Consider the following 23,853-nt stretch of genomic DNA (forward strand, 5'->3'; position numbering starts at 1 on the left):
TCCGAATCGGTTCGCCCGATCGCACAGGTAGTTTTTGATTGTGTTTGACTTGGTGATAGGTTCTCGGCCCGGGTAATTATTGGACCGGCGAAAGGAAGCAATAAGACATGCGATTTAATTATATCATTCCGTGCGATAGGGGCAAGGATGTTGGCAAAATTTTGTGCGAATTAAACATCAAAAGCCGAAAGAGCCAGGAAGTTGTTGATACAACGATTGAATGGAACTCTAATACGGGGATGAGAAGGAATTGTTTTAATGTCAGAAATGATTTTATAATTAAGATTATAGCATTATTAGTAGAGCCATCAAAAGAGTGGTTTTCAAAATTATAGCAGATATCTGCTGTTCATAAGGACATCCTCATAAACATCTGTTTCTGTCTGTGCACACAGTCTGAAAGAGGGACAAAGCCAAGCCAACTGACTGCCAAACACTGGTTGAACTTGACATTCCGCAACACTGCAACATCAAATATTAGGTCCACAATCTGTGCTGCATTTAATTAGCCATATTTGCTCAAACCGTGTCTCGGTGTATTGGAGTAACATCATCTGCATCTTGCTGGTACAGAAAACGTATTCCAAAAAATGTGCCAAAATACTGAATGTCGTCAATCCAGGAAGAGCTGTACGGCAAACAAACACAGGCCGCGGCGGAAGTTCAAAGCTCGTGCAAATATCTCCAAACGTACATGGTTTCCTTGTACGACGTTAGTATGTAAAGTGCGCAGTGTGGCGGTAATTTCAGGAACTTGTTGAAATGATGTTGTGTGTAAGACGAGTTGAAATGATAGAATTCATCGTTGGAGGAGTTGATTGGAATTTGGTTGAAAAGTCAGTTAACATGCTATGCAGATGTTTTGAACTCTCCAATGCTTTCTTTCGATTTTTTAAGCTAATCGCATAGTCATACTCATAGTTAGGTATGACTATGAGTTTAGTTAAATAATTGAAAGAAAGCCTTGAGGAGTTCAACAAATTTGAATAACAAAGACAACATTAACCACAACCAACAAGCTAGAGACAAGCAATATCTTGGGAAGATCCTAATATATGTATATATGTAAAGAACAGTACAATAACTTTTATGTGAATCTTCCTCTTCTATTTCGTGCTAACTTATGTAGGTAGACCTATTCCGAAACGTATTTACAACTACATACCCGCATAGTCAGCCCTTGCTACAGGGAACGGTCTATACATGACAGGGACCCAAGACGAGCTTGATGAAAGTGAGTTGATCATCCAAGATCTGATCAGATCACGATCTGAATGATAAAAATGAATATTATTTAAGGTTCCTAAAATACGAAAGTTATGAAGAACTATTGCTTCTCCTGAAATTAATGAAAATCCTCAATCAACATGGCGAAATACTATTCGCTAATTCACCAATAGACTATTCGGTACCCTTGATTAATCCTCAAACGTTAATCACACTTTTTTGTCATCAATTTGAGTCATTTTGTCATCTTGTAAGTCTGTAGCTGTAGCTGTAGATCAACTAATCGTTCATACGTTTTCGTTGCCCTCAAAAACAGAACAACAGTACAACGGTCTTTATTTGTTTTGTTCCATATGATAGGCTTTTGTTATCACGATCTAATCTCTAACTCTCGCCATAGCACAAACCCGGCCTCCTTACAGGCTCGGCACATTCTCGACGTACTCCTTCGGAATGTGATCGCCCTCGGGATGGAAGCCCTGGCTGTCGGCAACGTACTGCACCACGTACTCCTTGCCGTCGTCGGCGACGAACTTGAAGTTACCCTGCACGTTCATGCCTTCCTCCTCAGTCTTCAGCTCACCCTGCTCCTGGCGCGCGATACCATCGTCCGACTCGAACCTAGAATGGGAAATAAGAAATTCTCATTCATTAAGGACTGCTCGACCACTTACTGCCAATATGATGATCAATGGTTGTGCAATACTTACGCAAACTTGTAGCTTGCATCACCGTCCTGGACGTTCTCGTAGCGCAGTACCTTGGCGTTCTGGTCGGCGGCAACGGCCACGATCGCGATCAGCGCAAGCACAATCAGAGTCTTCATGGTGTGTGTTTTGGGTCGGTGGTTCGACTTCTTCTAAGTAGGGAAAACTGGGACCGGGCGTGAACCGTACTGGTCGAAGGCTGGGAACACAACTTGCTGAACCACGCCATGCACCGGCCGGTTTTATATACCTTCCTGCCCGGGCCGGGTGCTCTAGCTCTCCCATATCTTATGCAAATTTGGTTCTGCCAGAACTTCCAGTGTCAGCAGCAGCAGCCGCAGTTTTATTTCACCCAGAACGACATCGCCCGAATCTGCCACAAAACGCACATTCGGGCCGATTCGCATGGGGCGGTCTCGAGTGTGTCCTGTTTTTCCTGTTTTCGTTCCGGAGATCTTACTCTTTTCGTGCTTATTTTTGTTTTTGGCTGTCCTCATCCAAACCTTTGCCCCGAAAGGTGGTAGTTTGCTGTTGGCGCTGTACGCCTTTTCGGTGAACTACGCAAGTGTCGCTGGATTCGCACGTTCAAATCTGGCAACACTGGTTCCAAACTTTTTGCAGGCCACAATCTGCTCCACAAGTTGCTGGGGCCACAATGTCTACAAAACGATCCAGTTCACAAAAAACGAATGCAATCATCGTCGTCGTCGTCGGTCGGTGGACTTTCCCCATACTACCCCCTCTTGCCTCCTGCACCCGTTGACACGTTCCGTTTCATTGATAAAATCGCTTCTCATTAGCATAAGCATTAGCCGAAATTAAAGTTATGACCCCATCGGGACGACCACGGGGACACCGACGGTCTTTATTTTTTTGTGTGGTCACTCCTCAACCTCTGCCTCTCTCGTTCTACAAGACACTCACACCAGACGCAGCACACAGGTGGCTTTTGCAAAGATTGAAAAAAAGGTGATTTGTCCGCCCAAAAATAAAGCAAAACCTAAAAGCAAGCAATCCGATCCTTATTTGGAGCTTCGCTCCGTTTCGGGACGGAGAACACTTTCGTTGTGAGTTTCGCTCGTGTGTGCGTGTGTGTGTGAGAAATAACATCGCTTATTAATACATCATGCCGGCCAGGAGCGGAGTCGTCCGCGAAAAGGTCATCGTATTAATGCTGTGCGATAAGAGCCGGGCCGGTTCTTCGTTCTGGGTCCGTTTGGATACATTTAAATTTGATATCAGCTTTGTTTATGTTGCGTTATTTAAATAATGAAGCCAATAAGCAGTTACATCACAACAGTTTGTTTGTTTTTTGTTATCGAATGCATGGGAAGATGAAGAGTTTCTTAAAAATAGAACCCTTCCGCGCCTCGCCAAACTGGAGATACATACGAAATGATCGATCCGCTGCCCGGTTTGTGAATATATTCAACGATCACTCCGTTGTAAACGAAACGGCGCATTTGGAAGATAAGATCGAACGTTGTTCTGCTGCTGCGACGGTGAAACAAATTACCCAAATCTCGAGCCTCGATCGTTCAGCTATCGATAGGTGTTAGATGATCTGTGGAGATCACAGAAGCGATCTGGGGAGAGGCAAACCTGTTCCAAAGGTTCTAACTAGTTCTAGACGTTAGAGTTGATGCCTTTGGACTCTTCACAGAGTAGTAAAGTGCAAAATTTTCATTTTTGTAACATAAAGTCAACACTGTCGCCCTTCGAGACACCTTCAATCATGTGACATGATTCAGAAATTACCTTTAATAATATTTAAAAAAAATCTCACAAAAAGAAGGCGAAAGCGAAACGTTTGTCATATCGTTCTGGGTGCAAAACTTCATCCTTTCCACGTTTATGCAAACGAGCGTACAAGTGAAGAAAGATATCAAATCGCAGCAGGGCGACCATCGGCTGATTATAAATCTAAACCAGTTTGTGCCCGTCTGCCGGACATGGCACCTTTTGCGGAACCACACACACACACACACACACACACACACACACGCTTGAAAGCTGGTCGCAAGCTGGCCAGAGTGAGGTTTCGGGCGTTATTTCCCCCTTCTTCCAACACCACCAGAGGTGATGACTTTTGGAGCCGTTTTAGATAAGTGGTTGATTATGGTAAATAGATGTCGATTTTCTTTCTGCTTAATGTCAGTATCAGGTTTGGTGTCGTGTGGTTCGATTGGGCGGAAAAGATTGATTCTAGAGAAATACACACCAGAACTTGGTTTTTTGTCTGTGCGTGAAAAAGAGCGCTCCTCGCTCACTGTAACTTTCAATGCCACAGTTTACAGGCTACAGGGTAGTACAGCTTAAGATACCATTAAACAACACATGAGCAGTTGTAGCACTCATCTTCACCTTCACTTTCATTGGCCACACCAGCGAGGGGGTTGTGCCAAAACAGCACACGAAAGCTTCCCGCCGCAAAACGAAACCGGTTGCTCGAAAAGGGGGGAATCGCGCGCCCAAAGCAACCTGCTCGACCGGGCGGGCTTACTGGGCTAATATTTTGATTGCCATGTACTCATCAAAGCGTGCGGGGCGCGCGGGCCCACTGCGTCAAGAATATCGCGCCCTCCCACCAACAAGCGGGCTTATATTGCGCACTCGCTCGAGGATATTTGTTCGGTGTGTTGACCTTCGGCGCGACGACACGATGAAGTTATGTTTGGTTGACAAAATTTGAAGTCTCAATGCAATTCCTGGTCGGTGTAGTTTGGAAGTTTCCATGCAAGCGACACGATCTTCACCGTGGTCAACAGCTCACTTGAGGCCTTTGCTTTAAGTGCTCCGTCTTCTCTCCCTACTTTAAGCCCGGGCGATCATTTCTTGGAGCTGTGTCGGAAAGTACGTGCCACATCTTACACCTTCCATGTTGCGCGAGTGGAGCTAAAGCAACACTTCAGTATGCATTCAGCTTCCGGTCTCGTACACTCGTTTGAGGCGTCCAAAGAAAAACGAAGAGAGGGTTTTTTGCTTCATTGAATTGAAGGCAGCAAAAAATGTAATCGCTGTGTGCACAATCCATAATAAAACCGGCCAGCGTGCGTGATTCGCTCCCGCCGGTAGGATGCTGCTGAATCATCAATGCTGTGTGGGCTGCAATGTCTGTGGTTAAGCAATTTATGGCCCACAATTGGCACGTAATCGTAGTTGACATCCTTTTCTCCCCCTTTCCATTTTTTTTTCTAAACTGAAACGGCTTGACAAAGTGTTTGCTGTGCAAGCAAAGCCCGTTTGAAAGCGTTTCAAACGGTTGCAGTGAAAGAGAATCGAACAAACAGCCGATTGCATACATTTAGGCGACTTTGGTAGCGAACGGTGACGCGTGTTAGAAATCAAGCAGGGATTTCAAATTTGAAAAAAAAACGTTCGTTTCCAATCAGACTTTGACGACAGACTGTCTTATAAGCACTTGGTGTGGTATTTCAGATAAAGCAAACCAGAAGTAGTAAAATGTTGCTAGCTTCAAGCGTAAAACGACATCTGTGAAACGTAATGCTTGGTAACAAAACTACCCCTGCGTCAAAAAAACATGTCCAACACAGTAATGGCATCCAGCCCGTACGCTTGCCAACATTACCACCTATAGCGAATTAATGACAACGACTTCTTCCTTTTACGGAGCTCGATTGGAATAACATTCACGGAGACACGGAGATGAAACGCCACCGCTTTTCTCTCTCTCGGAGGAGGAGAGCCTGATAGCATCATGCAGATGATTATGATGATGATGTGGTGTTTGTGGCGCATCAAAAGTGAGCGTCCTTCAAAACGAGCCAGTCCGATCGGTTCAAAATCCTTCAACGGTTTGTGCTTAATTTCGGAAATATTAGTTTAAAAATAGCACTTTTTAGTGACGACGCGTTGCAAACCTTTATTTTAAAACAGGGCCGTTGGTGCGAAATCGAAATGAGCTTGAGTTTTGGAGGCAATGAAAGCAGCAGCCTTAGCAACAGCACAATCTGCGTGGGTATGATAATTTAATTTCCATTCGACTGCATCCCTCCAGGTACGGCACCAACACTGCCGTGAGCACGCTGGCCTTTCCCGAACTTCAGGTAGCGTCAGCAAACACAGACGCCAGCAAACACAGATGGGGAGAGGGGTGGGCACAGATGCACTCTTTGCACTCGCGTTGGGTTGGCAGCACCATTTACTCTACTTTACGATTGAATTCACGGAACGCCGACCAACCGGCATCTGCATTTAGTCAGTGCTGTGCGCATCTTGGCTCGTTAAACATCTTGTGCGGGGTGACATCTTCCATCAATCTTGAGGGCGCCCGGGTTGAGCTGCCGCAAAGTGGGTATTTCCTTACGCGAGTGGAAAAATTTACGACCAGTGCGAAGGCTGCGGCCGATCGTTACGCCGCTACCAAAGACGACCTCCCGAGTGGACTGCCCCCGAGGGGGACGAAATATGGTCAAGCGCGTCTTCAAGCATTGCGGATAATTATTGGGCACTTTGCATGCGAGCAAAACGGTTTGCCACGGTGGTCCGGCACATCTTTTCCCCCCCCCCCCCCCCCCCGACCTGACACCCGCGGGCGGGCGTGGGGAGGATCTTTAACCTGACTAGGTAGCGAATCCAAAGCAAACCTCCCAGAAGAAGCTTGTAGAAAGCTGGAACGACGCTTCATGGCGACATCTTTATCCGGCGAAGGGTGTAAGGTCAATGGGGTAGGTTGGTTGGTTGGTTGGTTTCGGTGGAAAATCGGAGCTGAAGGACAAACGCGTTTGCGAAGAATGGGACAACAAAACATCAAGCAGATCATCCACTGAAGTGCAACACTTCTTCTTCTTCCCTCTCCGGCACAAGGTGTAATAATCGAGCAAATTAGGGTCGTATAATGTGCAGTTGACGGACTTCCCAGGGTGCGGGTATTAAACCTGCCAAGACCCGACGGGGAATGAAGATGGGCGCCAATGGGCACCTTGTGCGCCAACGAGGTGCTTAATAAAAGTGATGATGATCATTTACAATGAAGAAGGAGCAGAATTGCATCTCAGGTTTGCATCTCGATAATTCGATACGATCGACCAAACACCCTCGGGAAGGAAGACCAGGAATAAAAAAGACACATGGTAAGGTTTGTATTTTTTTTTTGTAAAATAGTGTACTGGTTTTTTCATTGGGCTATCATTGAAAAAACACAGCTCAGGTCACAGCTTTTATTGGGTGAAGGTGGTGGTGTACTGTTGCTCGCAGAATGTTTCATTAACCTTAACAAGCTAATAACAGAGAAGTGTTTGGGAAATAGAGCGCGAGACAGAAGGAAAAGTAGAGCGAGAGAGAGAGAGAGATCCTTTGCTTAGTTTCCCTCCTTACAGGCGCGGGATATGGGGAGCTTCCGGCTGGAAACCGTTCTCGTCGGCGACGTAGTTCACGGTGTAGACCTGTCCATCGGGGCCGGTGTACGAGTACGAGCCGCGGACGACCAGGGCGGCCACATCGTCTCCGAAGTTCTTCAGCTCGGCCGTCTCGGCGCGGTTAATGTTGTTGCTGGTTTCGTACCTGCGATGGAAAGCACAACGGAAGGTGAGCGACACAGCAACACAAACACGAACCAATCACTCGAGAACCAATGCACCAGCGATGATCACTGTCACTGTAATGCACTGCGTGAAAGACACTCACTGGAAGTTGTATCCATCGACACCCAGGTTATCGTTCTCGTACTTCAGCACCTGAGCGTCCCGCTCGTCGGCGGGTGCGGCAAGAGCGACGGCCAGAACGGCGGCAAACACGACGGCGAATTTCATGGTGGAAGGAGGGTTTTTTTGCACTATTTACTGCAGGGCGGTAACGAAATACAGTGACTTGCTGGCGCTACGTTAGACAACTGACAGCAGTGTGGCGGTTTGCGTTTCTATTTATACTAATCACATTCACCCAATGTTGGGGGGAGGTGCGTGTGCTCGTGTGACGACGATCTTTAGGCAGAGAGAGGGGGGAGGGGGGAATATCATCTCCCTTACCCGTGAACCACCCGGGCTCGCGGGATAGTTTTGCAATCCGGCGACTCTGACGCTGTCTTCCCGCACGGTACGGCACGAAGGAGTAAGGCACATCACGCATCAAACAGAAAAAAGTAAGGTGCGGGAGTGGGAACACACACACACACACACACACACACACAACAGGCGATCACAGACCCATCTTTTTGCTTCGAGATAAGCTACGAAGAGGGAGGGGTACGACACCCGCTTCGGTCTCTAATTCGACCGGCCCCGACACACGCGCCTGGGCGAATTCAAATTTTTATGTGACCCACACCCTAAATAAAAATTTTGAACCGGTTTCGATGATGAGTGAGCAGAGCGAGCTGCCCGGTGTCACCATCATTCGCTGTACCAAGACTAGACTTTACGTTTGTGTCTGTGTGTATGTTCATGTTCCATCTGTCTTTTGTTGGTTTTGAATGTTTCCAGCACAAAGTTAGAAGCCCTTCCGTTGCTTCAGGCCGCGGAAGAATGGAGATAGGACTGGCGGTGCAACTGCAAAACGGTTCCGACACACAGCAGACCGATACCAAAAATTGGCGGAAAATTTCAATGCCAGGATGCATGCAGATAAACTGTGGAAGGGAAGACCGGATAAATCAATATCAAGTGTGTGCGGGCTCACCGATTTGCAAACGGAAATGTCAGTGGCGTTTGAAATGGAGCGACCGACCGTGAAGCAAACGCATGCGGCATGCTGCGCGAGACGGTTTCGAGTAGGTAGCGCAAATGTCGAGGCCTGCTTTGTCCGGTCCGGCCCAGTGCGCCGGTGGCGAGAATGATCGATTTCGGACGGGTGCGAAGCACCCATGAGGAGGTTCTTTTAATCATTTGTTGTTGTTGTTTCTCTGTATGTTGCTCCAAAATCTTGAGGTTGCTTCCGAAAGGATGTTTAATAGTTCTCCCCCGGGGAGTTGGTCGCAGTTTGTGTACAAACAGGGCTAATGATTTTGAGGTCCATAAAAAAGTAGCATGATTATGAATATGGCTTCACATTTGTGCACGGAATAATAAGATGGTTGGTGGTCTAGAGCCGTTGGATTTTGGGCCGCAACCAAACGCATTGTTTGGGAGTCAAATGCTGCAGTATCGGGTGAACTATCTCGTGATCATGGTACGGTATGGTTTTATGTAGTCCAGCCGACCAATTTCATTGAAATTCAGATCAGGTAGTGAGGGTAAAGCTTTCAGTAGAGATCGTTGAACTTTTGCATACAGTAGAATTAAAAGCTACTTTCATTCTCATGACTTTTAGAGCATATCAGTGGCTTCTTTTTTATTATTTTTAAGTAAAGGTGATAATTCTAATACAGCGAATCTGAAGTTTTCGTTCTAGTTCTTAATGTTGGGAACTTTTACACCTCCATGTAATTTTTTTGACTTTGATAACAAATAGCTGTGTGATCTTTAAGACTTTGAACTTACGTTAGGATGATGCAATCAGAAATGAAAAGAACCCTCACAAAACTAAATTTTAATGGTTTTCTATCAGGACCATACTGGGTCGGACTGTAGAGGACTAGCTCGTTCGTTCGGTGGTTCAAATAAGATCATTACGCTTACATAGTTACAGAGAAGACAACACTACTACATCCTTTGGGATTAACATAGGAGAGTCTCAGATTCGGAGATCCTTCAATATACATCTCTTAGGAATAGGAATGATGAAGTACTTTTTGGGTCCTCTTCTGTTCCTTTAAATAGTTATCTGTCTTAGAAAGACATGTAATGGATGTAAATTGTTAATAACAAATAACATTTTATATCGGAAAGAATGCGCTCAACGACTTAAGAGACTCTACTGTATTTCATTTAGAACAACTTATGTGTTGTTTGTGTCATTTCATTTATTCAAATTTTTAGTAGTGAGAAGCCACTTTTGTACGACCTCAAACGCTGAAAAGTTAGGCTTGCGAGACTTAAGAAATTCCCAAAACATCTCTCACTCTTAGCATTTTTCTCAAAATCTTCTATCAAAAGAATCCTTCCAGCACACCCAGTTATACTCAAATGAACTATCGTTCTTTAATTAACAAACCGAAGGAAGAAAAAACAAATTTTTAACCTATATGGACCAATCGCAAAAAGTTTGCACTAACACACACTGCCAACCAAACCCCGTTTGCCTTACTTCGGCAGATGGGGAGCTTCCGGCTGGAAACCGTTCTCGTCCGCAACGTAGTTCACCGTGTACACCTGCCCATCGTCACCGGTGAACGAGTACGAGCCGCGCACAACCAGGGCCGCATTTTCATCGTCGAACTGTTTCAGCTGGGCCTGCTCCTGGCGCTGGATGCCGTTGCTCGTGTCGAACTGGAAGTTGTACCCATCGATGCCGTTGTGGTCGTTCTCGTACTTCAGCAGCTGGGCGTCCTTTTCCTCGGCGCCAGGGCGCGGTGCAGCATAGCCGAGCGCTAGCAGGCCGGCGAACAGCAGGATAACGATGGAGGTCTGCATGATTGAAGATGCTTTGTTGCTTGGGCTCGTGGGCTTGAAGGGGTTGTAGTACACTGCAGTACACTGTGTCCAGAGTTTGAGGCTGCAACTGATGCTGTCCGAGAGTGCGGGACCAGCTTTTTATACTCGAATTCAAACAGTTCCCTGCAAACACTGTACGATTACGACCTTCAGCCGGCGTGTGCGGCGATCGTGTTCCTCCCTTGGTGCCGTGCAATCGCGTACCCCCTTTTCGGGAGGAGGGAACGGTGGCCAGTAGCATCCGTGCCTTGCTTGCACTAAGAAGGAAAGAACCGTCGGGTGAATGTCAAGTTTACACCCGTCGTACCGACATCCGATCGGTATGAATTGGATTGTGTGTTTCTGAATGAATCGCGTTTCCCTTCGCTCCGCCTCGTCCAGTGAAAGAAGCCCAATATAGCACACACGCCACCAATTGGCGGGTCAATGAGAGGGTCAACGCATTTTTTGGCAAAAAGAGGTTGTTAAAAATCGCGGCAATAAATTAGCAATGCCAAAAGAGGTGTCCAAAGTGTTTGTGTGTGAGTGGATCACTTCAAAATTGAAACTTTTGTCACTTTTGAAGCTACTGGACAATCAATTCAATGTTTTTGGAATATTCAATATTTACAAATTACGCAATCAGAAGAAATTGCGGGCGATTTGATCACCATTTGTCACCATTCAACTGTAACTGGCATATCTTTCATACAAGTGACACAAAACATGTTTTGGTACAATTTCCAACCATTTATTTACATCTCGAGTACGCCATTCGTTACGCTCTACTCCTTCGGCAGATGTTCGCCTTCCGGCTGGAATCCGTTCTCGTCCGCAATGTACGTCACCGTGTACACCTGTCCGTCGGCGGCCGTGTACGTGTAGGATCCACGCACGGCCAGGGCGGACGCCTCACCGACCGCCTTCAGCTCGCCCGCTTCCTGCGCCGAGATGCCGTTGCTCGTCTCGTACTGATAGCTGTACCCGTCGACACCGTTGATGTTGTTGTCGTACTTGAGCGTTTCGGCGTTCTGGTCCGGGACGGGGATGGCCACGGCCGCGGCCACGCACAAAGCCACACAGATCAATGCACACTTCATTTTCACGCAGAAAAAGATTTGGATGTTCTTTCGGGTGAATTACTTCAATCTGTTGATGTTCGAACGAGATGCGTCGTTGACGGTTGCAAAGCCAAGAACGTTACTAAAGAACGATGTCACAAGTGTGATCGCTTTTATACTGAAATTTGGCACAAGGTAGAACAGAATGCTATAATCTACCCACAAAAAAGTGGCTCAGTTTCCAATCATTGGTTTTGCACATTTTGTCACATCATTCGTTGCAGTCTTTTCTCTTGTGGGACGCTCCGACAAATGCGTCCGAAATGAGAATTTTATGTGCATTTTCCATGCATAAGCTTAGGAAGAACCGGTCTAATAGCATGGACGCAACACGGATGTCGGGTTCGGTTGAATATCAAAGGAGAGTTTGAATATCTGTAAAAAAAACCGGTGGAATAGGAACGCCTCCAGATAGAACTGAACCGGTGTTGCATCGATTTTCGTATTTCGAAGTATCGAGGATTTTGGAGGTATTTTTTGCTTTTTATTTTTTAAATCAAACATGATCGCATCAGCAAACTGATCGTGGATGGGAGGAATTCTCGAAACTAAAGACGGAGATGACTTGTTCTTGACTCTCTACAGTGAAATGCATTAAAAACCGAAAGGTTCTCCCGCAAAAGAATTTGTCACTATAATTTGGCTACTGGATAAGGCTGATTTGGAGTTTGAATGACCAAACTACTTGGGAATATGTGCACCTTCCGGTTGGAATCCGTTCTCATCCGCAACGTAGTTGATCACGTACACGGTCCCATCGGGCCCGGTATATGAGTAGGATCCTCGTACGGCAATCGCCTCATTATCCGTGCCGGGATTACGCAGCTCAGCCTCCTCCGTTCGGCTTGTACCGTCGCTTGTGGCGAACCTGTGTCGATGAGATTAGAGTCCCTTTTTATGAGCCAGGCACTATCCTAGACAAATCTAGCACAACTTACTCGAATCGATAGCCATCAATTCCAATGTTTTCGCTGCTGTACCGCAAGATCTCGGCATTTCGGGAATCATCCAGCGGGGCAGCAAATGCACTAATCACCAGTGTCAAAGCGATTGCTGCTAATAGCTATAAACACACAAAAGTTTTGGACGTTAATTCAAAGTTGATTGGGAACTGATGGAAAGAATATTGTGTACCATCTTCATCTTGAAGTAACTGTTTTTCTAATATATATTTGAACTGATGTACTACAACTTGTGCGATCCGTCTTCAACCACTTAGCTACCGTAACTAACGGGGGACAATGCAGCTAGCATCTTCTTTTATACGCTATCGGTGTTCTTCTACAAACTGTCATAACTTGTCAGCTTCCCCTCAGCAGTAATTAGGATGCACACACCACACTTTTGCTTGATAACGGTCCTGCGGTTGCCGTCCGGGGGTTCGCCCATGCCTCCTACTACAGAACGTGATTCGCTTTCAGCGAGGCAGTGGCAGTGTGTCATTCGATCAGTCGATCAATTACATCGATCATATCACGTGGAAAGCATGAGTTTTTGCTAGCCAAGTTGCTAGTACTGTACTGTACTGTGCGTCTTCCGCAAACCGGTAATACGGTAAAGTGTGAAGGTTCATTCTCGTACCTGGTTCCACTGCACTGACGAGTGAGGACCTCGTCTGTGAAGGTACGGTGAGGATGATGTTCAACGCATTAGATCGGGTTTGAAATTAGACTCCCTAGGTAGGCGTACGCGCATCCGGTTAGAACCACAGAATGCTGCTGGAGAGCAAGCAACAAAAGAAACTGGTCCGAGGTCTGGGACAAAGCGATCGCGTTGAACAGTGGAAGAAAGATCACTTTTGCTTTCAATGTCTCGTCGCCGTTGCGGTGTAGACTCGAGGCAAGGCACTTGAGATTGGAGTCTCTTTCGCTGGACTACAATCTTTCGCTCTCAAGCACCGCAGCCTTCTCTGCCTGTGTGCTTCGTAGCGTAGCAAAACCGACGGCACAGCAAAAAACCTTCTGTTTACTGTATCACTTACCCGACTTTACCCCCGCAACCAAAAGCCACAGCGAAAAAACGGTACAGTGAACAACGAAACGAAGTGCCAGTAGCACTCTCAGGACGCACGCACGCACGCACGTCGGCAGTAAATATGTAATGATTTATGGTCCCTCTTTGATGTGCTGCCGTTAGTGGATGCATCACGCGGGAGGTTCACATGCCCTTTTTTTGTGCCTGTTTGCGATGCCTCTTCATTGCTCCGGACGAAAAGATTCTAACCAAAAGATGAGATGCAAATGTCAGAGCCCGAATTGGACAACCGTTGGGTTTTGTCTCCAAAACAAAGCAATTTATTGGTCGGTAATGATGACCGATAAGCTGGGTGAACTATTGGAGTAGCTCTTTTGGGGGACCGACTTCCCAGGAAATGTGTTTTGCAGGAGTGTAATATTTTACAGCAAAATCGATTGATGCCCCTCGCTACAGTTGGCTGTAACCGTCGAAACTTACGGCACACGAGCGCGAGCTAGAAATATGATGCAAAATCCAATCGAACAAACCGAAAACGAAACCACACACAAGAAAAAGAAACACTCCACAGATATGCTAATGAAAGCATCGGCACTCCGTGAGACATTCCGTCCCAAACCGCTAAGCTACCCCGGGAAGAAAGAAGAAGAATCTACACATGGATGTGTATGTGTGTGTGTGTGTGTGTCTTTCTAGTACTTTACCGTGTTTGTGCGTGTGATGTTAGTGATAGTGAAAACTGTTCGAAGGCTACAGCCAACCGCTCGTTGACGATTTTCTTGATCATCTTCCATGCACAGCCCCACCCTTTTCTCGTTTATCATCCCCTCGCGCCATCTCTGGCGAACGGACACTCGGTGGGGTAAGGGGGAGGGGGATGATCGAAAAGTGGTCCAATCACGACCCCGCACCATGCGCACCATTCACCAGCAGCAGCAGCAGCCAGCGAGCCACTTTCTGGTTAACCTTGAAAGTATCTTCTTCATCTTTCTCCGCATAGTGTTACCGCAACATCAGGCTAGCATCCCCCTACCCGGTCTTACCCTTCCTCTTCTACTTTCCACCACCAACAACAACAAAATCCATGGCAACGCGAACGCTTGCGTGCTTACACATAAGTCACATTTTAGTAGTAATTTATGCACGGTAATACCGCGCTACAAAAGCGTTTGGTCGCCGACAACTCACCGTGGCCGATGTTCCGCGGCCGTGTTCCTTTTGTGCAAACGTTCTCAAATGGGGAAGGTTAGGATGGCGTGGGGGGGGGGGACAAAAAATCCCCGAATTTAAGCATCGAAGCTAGAATGATTAGATATCATAGAGTTTCAGGCCATCGATTTGAAGGCAGCCTGAACGAAAAAGGGAAGATAAAAAGAGGACTTCTGGGAATTCGGACTGTTTTTTGGGACCGTTTTTTTTAAAGGTTCCTTTCAGCACAGCCTTGGTTGACATTGGGTCGAGCTAAATGGGAAGGACGCTGCTGGCTAGTGAACATCGCGATCGAGATAATCACCATCTTGAGCGTCACCATCATCATCATCCACTAGTTGCTTTGCTGGCGATGCATCATCGATTATGTCAGCGTGCATCAGCGGGCGCTGCCGAGACACCGGTCACCTCCGAATTGACCTCCTGGCGTCACATCGCCGATCATCTCGCGCTCGCCGACGGAGATCGCATATTTTGGAGCCTGAGCCCGTTCGTGTTTGCGTTTGTGTGTCGGTATTTTACATCTCCTTCGACCTACATCCCTCCCATCGTAGGTGCGATGCGCTCGTTTGGCTTGGAAGGAAGGAGATTTTGTTTTTCTGCTCTCTGTCACCTTTCTTTCGAAGCTCGGTTAGTTGGTATCTCTGTGTGTGAGTGTTTTTTTTGTTCGGAGACACACTCTGAGCAAACCAAGCCAAAAAAACAACACCCCAAAACTGTTTGTTGTGTATGATGCGTGGGTAAGATGCGTGAGGTGAGGCAAGTTTTACGGTTCAATTTTATGGTGATGTCCACGGGCACGCTTGCAGTTTGGTGTTTCTTTGGCGGGGAGGCATCTTGACTTTTGGTGGCCTTCCCGGCGTGCTGCTGCAACCTTATCTAGCTGGGCCGTAGCACGTGGGAGGGAAGCGCCAGTGTTTGTTTGTGTTGGAGCACATTTGGGAGAGAGGGCTCATCGCCGGACGGCATTTAATCGGTCAGCTGTAATCTAAATGTTGGTCCTCGTTCGATCAGCTGGGCTGAACTGATTGGGGCAACCCTTCGAGTGGGCTGTGCATCCAAGCCAAAGGTAAGAGGGATTAGCATGATAGGAGGACATAAAATGAGGTCACTGGAATGCAATCGTACTGCGCTTGTTTGGATAACATCATATCGCATTGCATAAGCTTGAAAGGGGAAACGTTCTATGAGTTCCAGCAGATCCGACAATTGTCCACAATATTCCTTACACAATATTCTCTGTTTCTGACTCTCATTTCCATCTGTTTTGTTTTTTTGCTCGTGAATGATTATCTATCGCAACATAATTGCTTGGCGCCTCCTTGCGTCTGCAGCCAGACAGAAGCAATGCTTATGTAACGGAAGTGATCTGACACGCATCGCGCTCTTATCAAATCGGAGTTAAAATTAACAGCGAACCAGCAAAACCGATTAGCATATTATCGTAGCAGGCGTGCGCGGTTCGAGGTTGAAAGGTAGCTTTGAAACCAGTTCACTCCGAACAAACGTTCCGAATGTGTTCCGAGCAAAACGTATGGAAAGAGCCTTTGCGTTATGCCTTTGGCGAACTACAACAACCTTTGGTGCAGTGTTTGGTGAAGAGTTGTTGGGCTGAAGTGCTCTTGGGAGGAACAATGCTTCACTGCATCCTCCGTTTTTTGTTCGTTGCAAGTATTTTAATGAAGACGTTTTAGACTGCTCTATGCTGTATTCTCCAAAACCACACCTTCTACTAATAGAGCCATCAGTGTTTGATGTGTTCTCATCAGCGTTGATCGAAGCTCATCATCCACCGTGCGCTCGTGTGTGCACCCATACCGTGGCCATGCCTAAATCCCCGTGTACTCCTTGAGCTGTCACTTCAAACCTTTGTGTTTCGATGTTGTTTAACTTATTCCAAAATCCCCCGCTCGCAACCCGCTCAATCACACCTTTGTTAGGCAAAACGATGTCCAAAATGGTAGTTTTAAGAAGCTGTAGGACATAGTTTGATGCCCAGTGCTCATCATGAATCTTATCGGCGTGGTAGTATCGTTAGGCACGCTGCTAGCTGTATCAAAATGTGCTCCGATGGAGTCGTCAGATGCGGATCAGGATACTGAACTCCTCAACTACGAAAGTATCCACGGGCAGGAAATGTATCGGTTTAAGTGAGTGATCGCAAGTGCATGAAGCTTGTTGCTAGTGCAGTGTGACGTATTTTGTTCTGCTTTCTTTCTCACAAAAGGTACGAAACGAGTGATGGACAGTTTAGGGAGGAAGTCGGTATGCTGGTGAACGTTGGAACGCCCGAGCAGGAGCTGATGCTGATGGGCCAGTATGGGTACAAGAATAAGGACGGCACGATGGTGATGGTCATGTACACGAGCGGCAAGAAGGGCTATCGGGCACGAACGGTGACAAGAAACGCACGCGATGCAGATTTAAGGATGAAGGCTTTCCTGTCGTTGCTGATGGGATAGATCTGCCGGGGTTGAGATCATTCAGATCATTAAAAGGATGGAGAGAAAATGAAAAAAAAACATAGCAGCAAGTAATTTAAGTTTCGTTTAACTAAAAATAAATCTTCCCCGATTATGTATTCGACAGCATAAAAATGTGTAGAAGACATTTATATGTGTTTTCATGTAAATTGCTGTGACTAAAACAATTGCAGTTAAGCATCACATGGTACTTTATGCAATTTTATTTACCCGTTTATTCTGTTAACCTTTTGATTACCCTTAATATGTGTAGATATTTTGAAAATCTGTACCTAGAACAGCCCTGAAAGTATAGCCTCTTTAACGACCCGATGAAAGTGATCTAATATTATCTAATGCATTTTGACGATTTTTTATCATACTGAGCTAATAGCTGCTTCGTTGAAGATGTTGACTGTCGTTGAAAATAGCATTTGTTGCAATGTTCCAATTAAAATCAGATTATGAGATATCCCTATCCAACAAGCGAAAGCAGCACCGTCCTATCGATAGGACCAGCTTCAACGTTTGGTGTGAACTCTTCCTCAACGGACGACGGTTCGCTTTCGACTCGATAGCCATTTTCATCCGCAACAAAATCAACACGATGCATAACGCCATCTGGAGTGTAGTAACTGTACCAACCCGTCACGCGCAACACGCCCGTGCTTGGGTCGATCGTACCGATCTCTTCCCGTGCTTGTCCATCCTTTGTTTCGTAGCTAGAAATAGACGATTTTTTTAATCAGTTTGGAAATTTAATTCAGAAATCCAATTGAACTTAATGTACACTTACGAGAAACGATATCCATCCTCGGTTTGTACGTTCTCGTAGCTAATTAGATCGTCACCTATTGGAGCTCCAATGATCAAAGACGTAAGCAGGACACACACGGCAAGAAACACACCAATCTACCACAGTGCAAGTTGGAAATAGGAAAGAATGTAATATTATCTTCAAGATTCAAATCACAATCAAATCAACAACATTCTTACCACACGCATTTTCGTTAATAGAATCCTTCCTGTGCAGTAAAAGCAAGTTCCCAAACTCTTCTAATATCACTCACAAATTTTGCACTGCGCTAACATGAACCACACTCGTCAGCACCTTTCACACGTCTACACAGCTTTAAAGCTTTTGCAAAAGCTAGCGAAAGAGATGCCCACCGAGGGGTCAGATTCAGAAATGATTAATGCGTCCCAGCTGAGACGCGAAGATCCCCTGAGCCGTACCAGAAAGGTCAATACCTTCGGACCAATCTTAAGAGAGGTTCATCGGGTACGTTTCAATGATCCCGGCAGACGATCTCGCGAGGTAATGCTCAATTGCACGATGATCGTTATTGCTACTGAGAGGGACAGGTTGCTTAATGTTAGTCATTCCCCCTTTTTTGCAACGTTTTTCGTTTTTTCTAATATCAAATTTTGAATAATAACCATACGGCATTGCTAATCGTATTAAGCTACTTAACAAGAGTTACTGTAATGTTATCATTTTCGAAATGGATAGAACAAATGGATAAAGAAAACATAAATGTTAAATTTTAAAATAAAATATAAATCTTCCAGATTAGGTCTTGCTTAACTACTGCTACTATTTCAAAATATAATCAAAAGACTCCTGCCGAAACAAGCGACGAACCTTTCAATATATCCCACAAGAGGTTCTTAATGTTTCTGTTAAATAATTTATTCACACATTTGTGATGTTATGTGTATTAAATATTATAAATGATTATCTATCTGATGTCCTATAATCCATATGCAATATGAATCCGATATCCAATTATATAGCTGATATCATAACTACTAAGCTGATAATATAACCCTAACCTCAGCCTCTTTTATAATCCATTGAAAGCGAACTATTACTTATTTCTATCTATAGTGTATTGTTTGACAATTGTTAGCTTCTGTGTTGTAACATATTGTTATGAAAAATTAATTGTTTTTCTTGCAACGTTCCAAGAAAAGTATCTCCCTATCCGACGAGCGATAGCAGCACCGTCTTATCGATAGGTGAACCAGCAACAACCATCGGTATGAATTGTGCCACAACGTTTGGCGGTTGGTCAACGATTCGATAGCCATTTTCATCCGCAACAAAATCAACACGCTGCGTATCGCCATCTGGCGTGCGGTAGCTGTACCAACCAGTCACCGTCAGCACCCCCGTGCTGGGGTCGATCGTACCGACCTCTTCCCGTGCCTGTCCATCCTTTGTTTCGTAGCTGGAAATACATGTTTGATTCTTTTTATCATGGAAATTGCATTACATTAATCTAAGGTGCACTTACGAGAACCGATATCCATTATCGGTTTGCACGCTTTCGTAGCTAATTAGATCGTCGCCTATTGGAGCTCCAATAACAACAGGAAGAAGCGTTACAAACACACAAAGAAGCACACCTTGAATCTGCCACATAGAAGAGGGGATTATGAATGTTTTATTTAATCATTTCTCTCTTGCTTCATCACAATCGAACAAACAACAAGCTTACCGCACGCATTTTATTTCCTAGAATCTTTCTCTACAAAAAATAAAACTGCTTTACTCCTTTGCTTCAGATTTTTTTCTTCGCACAAAAAAAAAAAAACAACCACACTCGTTGGCATCCTCAGCACGTCTACGCAGCTTCCAAGCTTCTGCGTAAAAGCTAGCAAAAACCGATGCTCGCCGATGGGTGCGATAGCGCTTGATTAGTGCGTCTGTCGTTGCCCAAGCCCGAGAAGCGAAGAGGCCCCCGAAGAGCCGTTTCAAGCAAGGTCGTTGCCTTCGAACGATCCTAGGAGATGTTAATCGAGTATGATTCCAGCAAGCGAACTCACAAATCAACGCTCGCTGCGCGGTGATCGGTTATGCTACTGACAGGGACAGGTTCCACAATGCTGTTCGTCTTCGTTCCGACGTGTATCGTGTTTCATTTTTTGTCTTCAAATTTTAATACTATCAATACCACGTTGCTAATCGTACCAAACTACTAAAGATAGGATTTCCATAATTTAACCGCATTTAAAATAGCACACGCACAAAATTGTAATTTATATCGCCCCCGTTTGCTGATGTCAGCCGACTAGGGATAGAAGCACTGTTCGCGAAACGCCACTATCGACGAGTGGCGTAAGCACGCTGAACGCGGTCGGATCGGACAGATCGGCCCCGGGCAGATGCATCCCGAGCGGCCGGTAGCCATTCTCGTCCGCCACGTACTTGACCTGGTAGGTGACGCCATCGGGCCCGACGTAGCGGTACCAGCCTGAGATGACCAGCTTGCCGGTCTTGGGATCGGTCTCAACTGTTTCATCGCGCCACTGATTGTCCTTCGTTTTATAGCTTTAAAAATGCAAAAAAGGGTATAAATGGTTAATAAAATAGATTCTTCTTTGTTTTAGTAATGAGGAATTAAACACGTACGAAAACAATTGCCCATTTTCAGTGCTTATTATCTCATAGTAGTGGAAGTTGTGGTCTTTCTCCATCGCCGGTCGGGCGTCGGTCAGTAGCGTTGATGCCAGTAAAAAGGCAAGAAGACACACACAATACTAAAATGTTTAGATATTTAAAAAAGTCTTCAAACTAACTGCTTTTCTAGCAACTAAATCAAACACTCACCCGATACATGATGGATGGGGAATTAAACTACAACAGCGCAACATAAAAGCCGTACAACCTGTTTCTAGCGTCGCGAAGGTTTGACTAACACATAACGTCCAGAAACCACGGCTACACACGGTGCCAAAACGCTAAAGTTTGCCTGGTACGCCCGTTTGATCAGCGGTGTAGCGATAATTTTTATTGATTTTCATTCGCACGCAGTAGCATGAGTGGGGATATATCCTGCCCACAGTACAATTTTTACTTTTTTACACAAAACAACAACCAAAAGCGCAAAAACCGGAAAGCGCAGAATTTTACGCCAATTTTCAACCGCACCGCCCACCTGGTCGGCCTGGTTTATCCAACCAGCGAGAGGAGCACGGTTTTCGAGATTCCACCCGCGAACGGGGTAGAAATGGTGTACAAATCTGGATTCGGATCGGCACCGGGCAGATGGGCGCCGAGCGGCTGAAACCCGTTTTCGTCCGCCACGTACTGCACGGTGTAGAGGACACCGTCCGGCCCGAGGTATCGATACCACCCGGAGATGACAATCTTGCCCGTGTCTTTATCCCAGGAGACCGTTTCCTCGCGTGATTGGCCGTCGTTCGTTTTGTAGCTGGAAGAATGTGGACAGGGCAAACAAAACAGTTGCTTTTGGGTGGTTTACCAACACAGTGCGATAGTGGTACTTACGAAAACATTTGCTCCTCGTCGTCCGCCTCGTGGTAGAAGCTCTTCAAATTTGGATCAACTCCTTGGGCCGGTGCCCCGCCGACACCGCACAAAAGGGGTACGAGTAAAAGAAGGAAACAAATCTGTGAGGCAGAAAAGAACGTTGTAATACTCGTATTTATGTGTTTTTTATGGCTCTCTTACCTGATTCTTCATGTTTTTTTTTTTACAGGAAAAGGCAGCCAAAATTCTACCAAATCTACAGAGCGAGCTCCCGTTCCAACCTTGCTCGCTGGGAAGATCTAGTCAAACTGACAGTCCAAAATGCCGAAATTATTTTTAGAAAGATTCACCCGGTTTTCTTTTTGTCTTTTACCACAACTAAACGGCCTTGAAGTGGCATCTTTTCACTGGAGAATGTCGATGGAAACATCAGCAACATTCAGCGATGCACCGGAATGAGGGTTATTCCCCAGCTAAATAGTTGAAACACGTTTGATAAGTAGCTCACCAATATTTACAGCGTACGCTTGGCTTAAGTTATAAGCGCATGTGTTTGTCTTGGTATCGCCGGCAAACATAACCTTGACAGGCACACAGATGCTAAAGACCGAAATGTTTTAGTGTTGATGTATCGCTGTTGCAAACAGGACGGACTCAAGCAACGATGGTAAGATACGCGGTTTGTTTATCGAATGCGTGCTCAAGAAGGTGTTATCTTTTATTAAAATTTGATGTTCGTTTAAGCGTTCCTACAAGTGGATCCTAGCAACGGTGGCAGTTGCACTGACCGTAACCGCGATCCTGGCAGCGCCCGTTGGAGAAGAGGAACCCGACATACTATACTACGACAACGTGCGTGATGATCAAGGATACTTTTATTCCTACAAAACGAAGGATGGCCAGAGTCGCCGGGAGCAGGGATACATTGATCCCGAGTCGGGCATTTTGCGTGTGACAGGGTCGTATAAGTACATCGGTACCGACGGTGAAACGTACGAGGTGTACTATGAGGCGGACGAGAACGGGTATCGCATCGTTGGTAAGCCACCGCTGCCAGGCGCTCCCGGCATCTCCAACACTGTGTTACTTTCGCTCGTCGGTTGAGGTGGGAAGCTGATAACCGCTGAAAATTATTATGAATGTGCTTTATGGAGAAATAAATTAGGAATATTGAGTGTAGTCTAAAGTGTCTAAAATTTATCTAAAGGCTGATAGCCTACAAGACTCAACACAGAGCAAAAGTTCGTTTAACACGTTTGGCTTAATAGCTTACAGGTAGGCGGTTTTTATAGCCAAACCTAACTTAACGCGCAGCAGCATTCAAATAAAGATAAAAAAAATAATATTAATTACGTTACAATGGGCATTTCATGGAATGGAAAAATGCGGATAAACTATGCTTCGAGGCACTTTTTCATTTTTTCATAGATGATTTAATTTGAAAAGGCAAACTAAAACGTTGTCCAAACATTATTTTTCGTATTAATTTAGATTAACGGCTATCATCTACCGGTAAAAAATAAAACCAATACAAAAGACTTCTATCGCTATCAAGCGACGAACTCACGGAATGCAGAATATTACAAAAAAAGTCTAGCATGTGCGTAAGCAAAATTGTGTTAACTTATAAATACATGTGCATGGCTTTGTACCACCTACCACAAGCATAACCTTGATCGTCGTAATGCGTATCATCTTTGGCACCATTCACCACAAGAAACGAAGAAGCCGACGACCGTCAGCGCATCGCAGCGCAGCAGCCGGTTGTTGAAACTTTTAGTATTGACTTATCGCTGTTGCGAACAGGACGGACGGATAACAACGGACTCCAGTAGCGATGGTAAGCGACAACACGGTTTTCTTATCAAGCGAGCGTGCACAATATTTGGTGATCTCCTTTTCCTTGCTCTTGTTTAAGCATTCGAAATCGTGGATCATAACGGCAGTGACAGTTGCACTGACCGTGACCGTGACCGTTGCCGCCCCTGTACGAGAGCAGGATCCGGAGCTCGTTTACTTCGAAAATGTGCGCGATGAAAATGGGTACAGCTTTTCCTACAAAACAAAGGATGGCCAGTTCCGCGAGGAGCAAGGGACCATCGACCCCGAGACGGGCATTTTGCGTGTAACAGGAGTGTATCGCTTCATCGGGACCGATGGCGAAACGTACGAGTACAGTTACGAGGCGGACGAGAATGGGTATCGCATTGTAGAGAAGCCTCCTCCGGCAGGCATCTCCAATACGGTGTTGCTTTCGCTGGTTGGCTGACCAGACCAGTGAAGCAAAAGGTGGACAAATATTATCTACAATTCTTGTGGAATGGAATAAACGAGCGCTTCACGTAGAAATGATCTGAGCATATGATATTTTAATGTTTACAAAGGAAGGAAATCACCTTCTAAATC

General features: G+C 45.6%; 10 protein-coding genes across 11 annotated transcripts; 3 read left to right on the forward strand and 7 right to left on the reverse strand.

The window, feature by feature from the left end:
* Positions 1–1,517: 1,517 nt before the first annotated feature.
* LOC120954034 (endocuticle structural glycoprotein ABD-5-like) lies at positions 1,518–2,161 on the reverse strand. Its single transcript, XM_040374584.2, has 2 exons — positions 1,938–2,161; positions 1,518–1,848 (listed from the first exon to the last, which is right to left on the reverse strand). Exons 1-2 carry the CDS (start codon positions 2,051–2,053, stop codon positions 1,644–1,646), a joined length of 321 nt encoding a protein of 106 aa, XP_040230518.1. The 5' UTR covers positions 2,054–2,161; the 3' UTR covers positions 1,518–1,643.
* A 4,872-nt stretch (positions 2,162–7,033) lies between these two features.
* Positions 7,034–7,801, reverse strand: LOC120952805 (flexible cuticle protein 12-like). The gene is made up of 2 exons (XM_040372323.2): positions 7,581–7,801; positions 7,034–7,457 (listed from the first exon to the last, which is right to left on the reverse strand). Exons 1-2 carry the CDS (start codon positions 7,703–7,705, stop codon positions 7,268–7,270), a joined length of 315 nt encoding a protein of 104 aa, XP_040228257.2. The 5' UTR covers positions 7,706–7,801; the 3' UTR covers positions 7,034–7,267.
* Positions 7,802–9,954: 2,153 nt separating this feature from the next.
* LOC120950103 (endocuticle structural glycoprotein ABD-5-like) lies at positions 9,955–10,504 on the reverse strand. The gene has a single exon (XM_040367867.2). It carries the CDS (start codon positions 10,400–10,402, stop codon positions 10,073–10,075), a length of 330 nt encoding a protein of 109 aa, XP_040223801.1. The 5' UTR covers positions 10,403–10,504; the 3' UTR covers positions 9,955–10,072.
* A 625-nt stretch (positions 10,505–11,129) lies between these two features.
* LOC120952882 (flexible cuticle protein 12-like) lies at positions 11,130–11,631 on the reverse strand. The gene has a single exon (XM_040372436.2). The coding sequence runs from the start codon at positions 11,500–11,502 to the stop codon at positions 11,188–11,190; it is 315 nt and encodes a 104-aa protein (XP_040228370.2). The 5' UTR covers positions 11,503–11,631; the 3' UTR covers positions 11,130–11,187.
* Positions 11,632–11,985: 354 nt separating this feature from the next.
* Positions 11,986–12,961, reverse strand: LOC120952881 (flexible cuticle protein 12-like). The gene is made up of 3 exons (XM_040372435.2): positions 12,658–12,961; positions 12,462–12,586; positions 11,986–12,391 (listed from the first exon to the last, which is right to left on the reverse strand). Exons 1-3 carry the CDS (start codon positions 12,664–12,666, stop codon positions 12,205–12,207), a joined length of 321 nt encoding a protein of 106 aa, XP_040228369.2. The 5' UTR covers positions 12,667–12,961; the 3' UTR covers positions 11,986–12,204.
* A 1,708-nt stretch (positions 12,962–14,669) lies between these two features.
* LOC120951685 (endocuticle structural glycoprotein ABD-5-like) lies at positions 14,670–17,226 on the forward strand. Its single transcript, XM_040370513.2, has 2 exons — positions 14,670–16,856; positions 16,934–17,226. Exons 1-2 carry the CDS (start codon positions 16,714–16,716, stop codon positions 17,166–17,168), a joined length of 378 nt encoding a protein of 125 aa, XP_040226447.1. The 5' UTR covers positions 14,670–16,713; the 3' UTR covers positions 17,169–17,226.
* Positions 17,227–17,403: 177 nt separating this feature from the next.
* Positions 17,404–20,900, reverse strand: LOC120951649 (cuticle protein CP14.6-like). 2 transcript variants are annotated; one of them, XM_049605986.1, is made up of 5 exons: positions 20,785–20,900; positions 20,587–20,714; positions 19,673–20,505; positions 19,469–19,587; positions 17,404–17,890 (listed from the first exon to the last, which is right to left on the reverse strand). In XM_049605986.1, exons 1-3 carry the CDS (start codon positions 20,791–20,793, stop codon positions 20,238–20,240), a joined length of 405 nt encoding a protein of 134 aa, XP_049461943.1. In that variant the 5' UTR covers positions 20,794–20,900; the 3' UTR covers positions 17,404–17,890; positions 19,469–19,587; positions 19,673–20,237. The 2 variants fall into 2 exon arrangements, with proteins under 2 accessions (XP_049461943.1, XP_040226390.2); XM_040370456.2 differs by lacking the exon at positions 17,404–17,890 and adding an exon at positions 18,604–19,402.
* A 205-nt stretch (positions 20,901–21,105) lies between these two features.
* On the reverse strand, positions 21,106–21,651 carry LOC120951651 (larval cuticle protein 65Ag1-like). Its single transcript, XM_049605987.1, has 2 exons — positions 21,466–21,651; positions 21,106–21,388 (listed from the first exon to the last, which is right to left on the reverse strand). The coding sequence occupies exons 1-2, from the start codon at positions 21,471–21,473 to the stop codon at positions 21,127–21,129; spliced, it is 270 nt and encodes an 89-aa protein (XP_049461944.1). The 5' UTR covers positions 21,474–21,651; the 3' UTR covers positions 21,106–21,126.
* Positions 21,652–21,692: 41 nt separating this feature from the next.
* Positions 21,693–22,602, forward strand: LOC120951652 (endocuticle structural glycoprotein ABD-5-like). The gene is made up of 2 exons (XM_040370458.2): positions 21,693–22,114; positions 22,192–22,602. The coding sequence occupies exons 1-2, from the start codon at positions 22,112–22,114 to the stop codon at positions 22,549–22,551; spliced, it is 363 nt and encodes a 120-aa protein (XP_040226392.1). The 5' UTR covers positions 21,693–22,111; the 3' UTR covers positions 22,552–22,602.
* Positions 22,603–23,146: 544 nt separating this feature from the next.
* On the forward strand, positions 23,147–23,796 carry LOC120951653 (larval cuticle protein 65Ag1-like). Its single transcript, XM_049605985.1, has one exon. It carries the CDS (start codon positions 23,285–23,287, stop codon positions 23,714–23,716), a length of 432 nt encoding a protein of 143 aa, XP_049461942.1. The 5' UTR covers positions 23,147–23,284; the 3' UTR covers positions 23,717–23,796.
* The last annotated feature ends 57 nt before the right edge of the window (positions 23,797–23,853 follow it).

The sequence above is a fragment of the Anopheles coluzzii genome, chromosome 2 (assembly GCF_943734685.1).
Source record: "Anopheles coluzzii chromosome 2, AcolN3, whole genome shotgun sequence".
Classification (NCBI taxonomy): Eukaryota; Metazoa; Arthropoda; class Insecta; order Diptera; family Culicidae; genus Anopheles; species Anopheles coluzzii.

What these genes read in the sequence shown, in the direction of transcription:
- LOC120954034 (XM_040374584.2), bottom strand. Translation starts at nt 2,053, where the DNA reads ATGAAGACTCTGATTGTGCTTGCGCTGATCGCGATCGTGGCCGTTGCC. An exon ending in GATGCAAGCTACAAGTTTGC is followed by an intron (nt 1,849 to 1,937) that starts GTAAGTATTGCA and finishes TTCCCATTCTAG; the next exon opens with GTTCGAGTCGGACGATGGTA.
- LOC120952805 (XM_040372323.2), bottom strand. Translation starts at nt 7,705, where the DNA reads ATGAAATTCGCCGTCGTGTTTGCCGCCGTTCTGGCCGTCGCTCTTGCC. An exon ending in GTCGATGGATACAACTTCCA is followed by an intron (nt 7,458 to 7,580) that starts GTGAGTGTCTTT and finishes TTTCCATCGCAG; the next exon opens with GTACGAAACCAGCAACAACA.
- LOC120950103 (XM_040367867.2), bottom strand. Translation starts at nt 10,402, where the DNA reads ATGCAGACCTCCATCGTTATCCTGCTGTTCGCCGGCCTGCTAGCGCTC.
- LOC120952882 (XM_040372436.2), bottom strand. Translation starts at nt 11,502, where the DNA reads ATGAAGTGTGCATTGATCTGTGTGGCTTTGTGCGTGGCCGCGGCCGTG.
- LOC120952881 (XM_040372435.2), bottom strand. An exon ending in ATTGATGGCTATCGATTCGA is followed by an intron (nt 12,392 to 12,461) that starts GTAAGTTGTGCT and finishes TCATCGACACAG; the next exon opens with GTTCGCCACAAGCGACGGTA.
- LOC120951685 (XM_040370513.2), top strand. Translation starts at nt 16,714, where the DNA reads ATGAATCTTATCGGCGTGGTAGTATCGTTAGGCACGCTGCTAGCTGTA. An exon ending in CAGGAAATGTATCGGTTTAA is followed by an intron (nt 16,857 to 16,933) that starts GTGAGTGATCGC and finishes TTCTCACAAAAG; the next exon opens with GTACGAAACGAGTGATGGAC.
- LOC120951649 (XM_049605986.1), bottom strand. An exon ending in GAAAATGGGCAATTGTTTTC is followed by an intron (nt 20,506 to 20,586) that starts GTACGTGTTTAA and finishes GCATTTTTAAAG; the next exon opens with CTATAAAACGAAGGACAATC.
- LOC120951653 (XM_049605985.1), top strand. Translation starts at nt 23,285, where the DNA reads ATGGTAAGCGACAACACGGTTTTCTTATCAAGCGAGCGTGCACAATAT.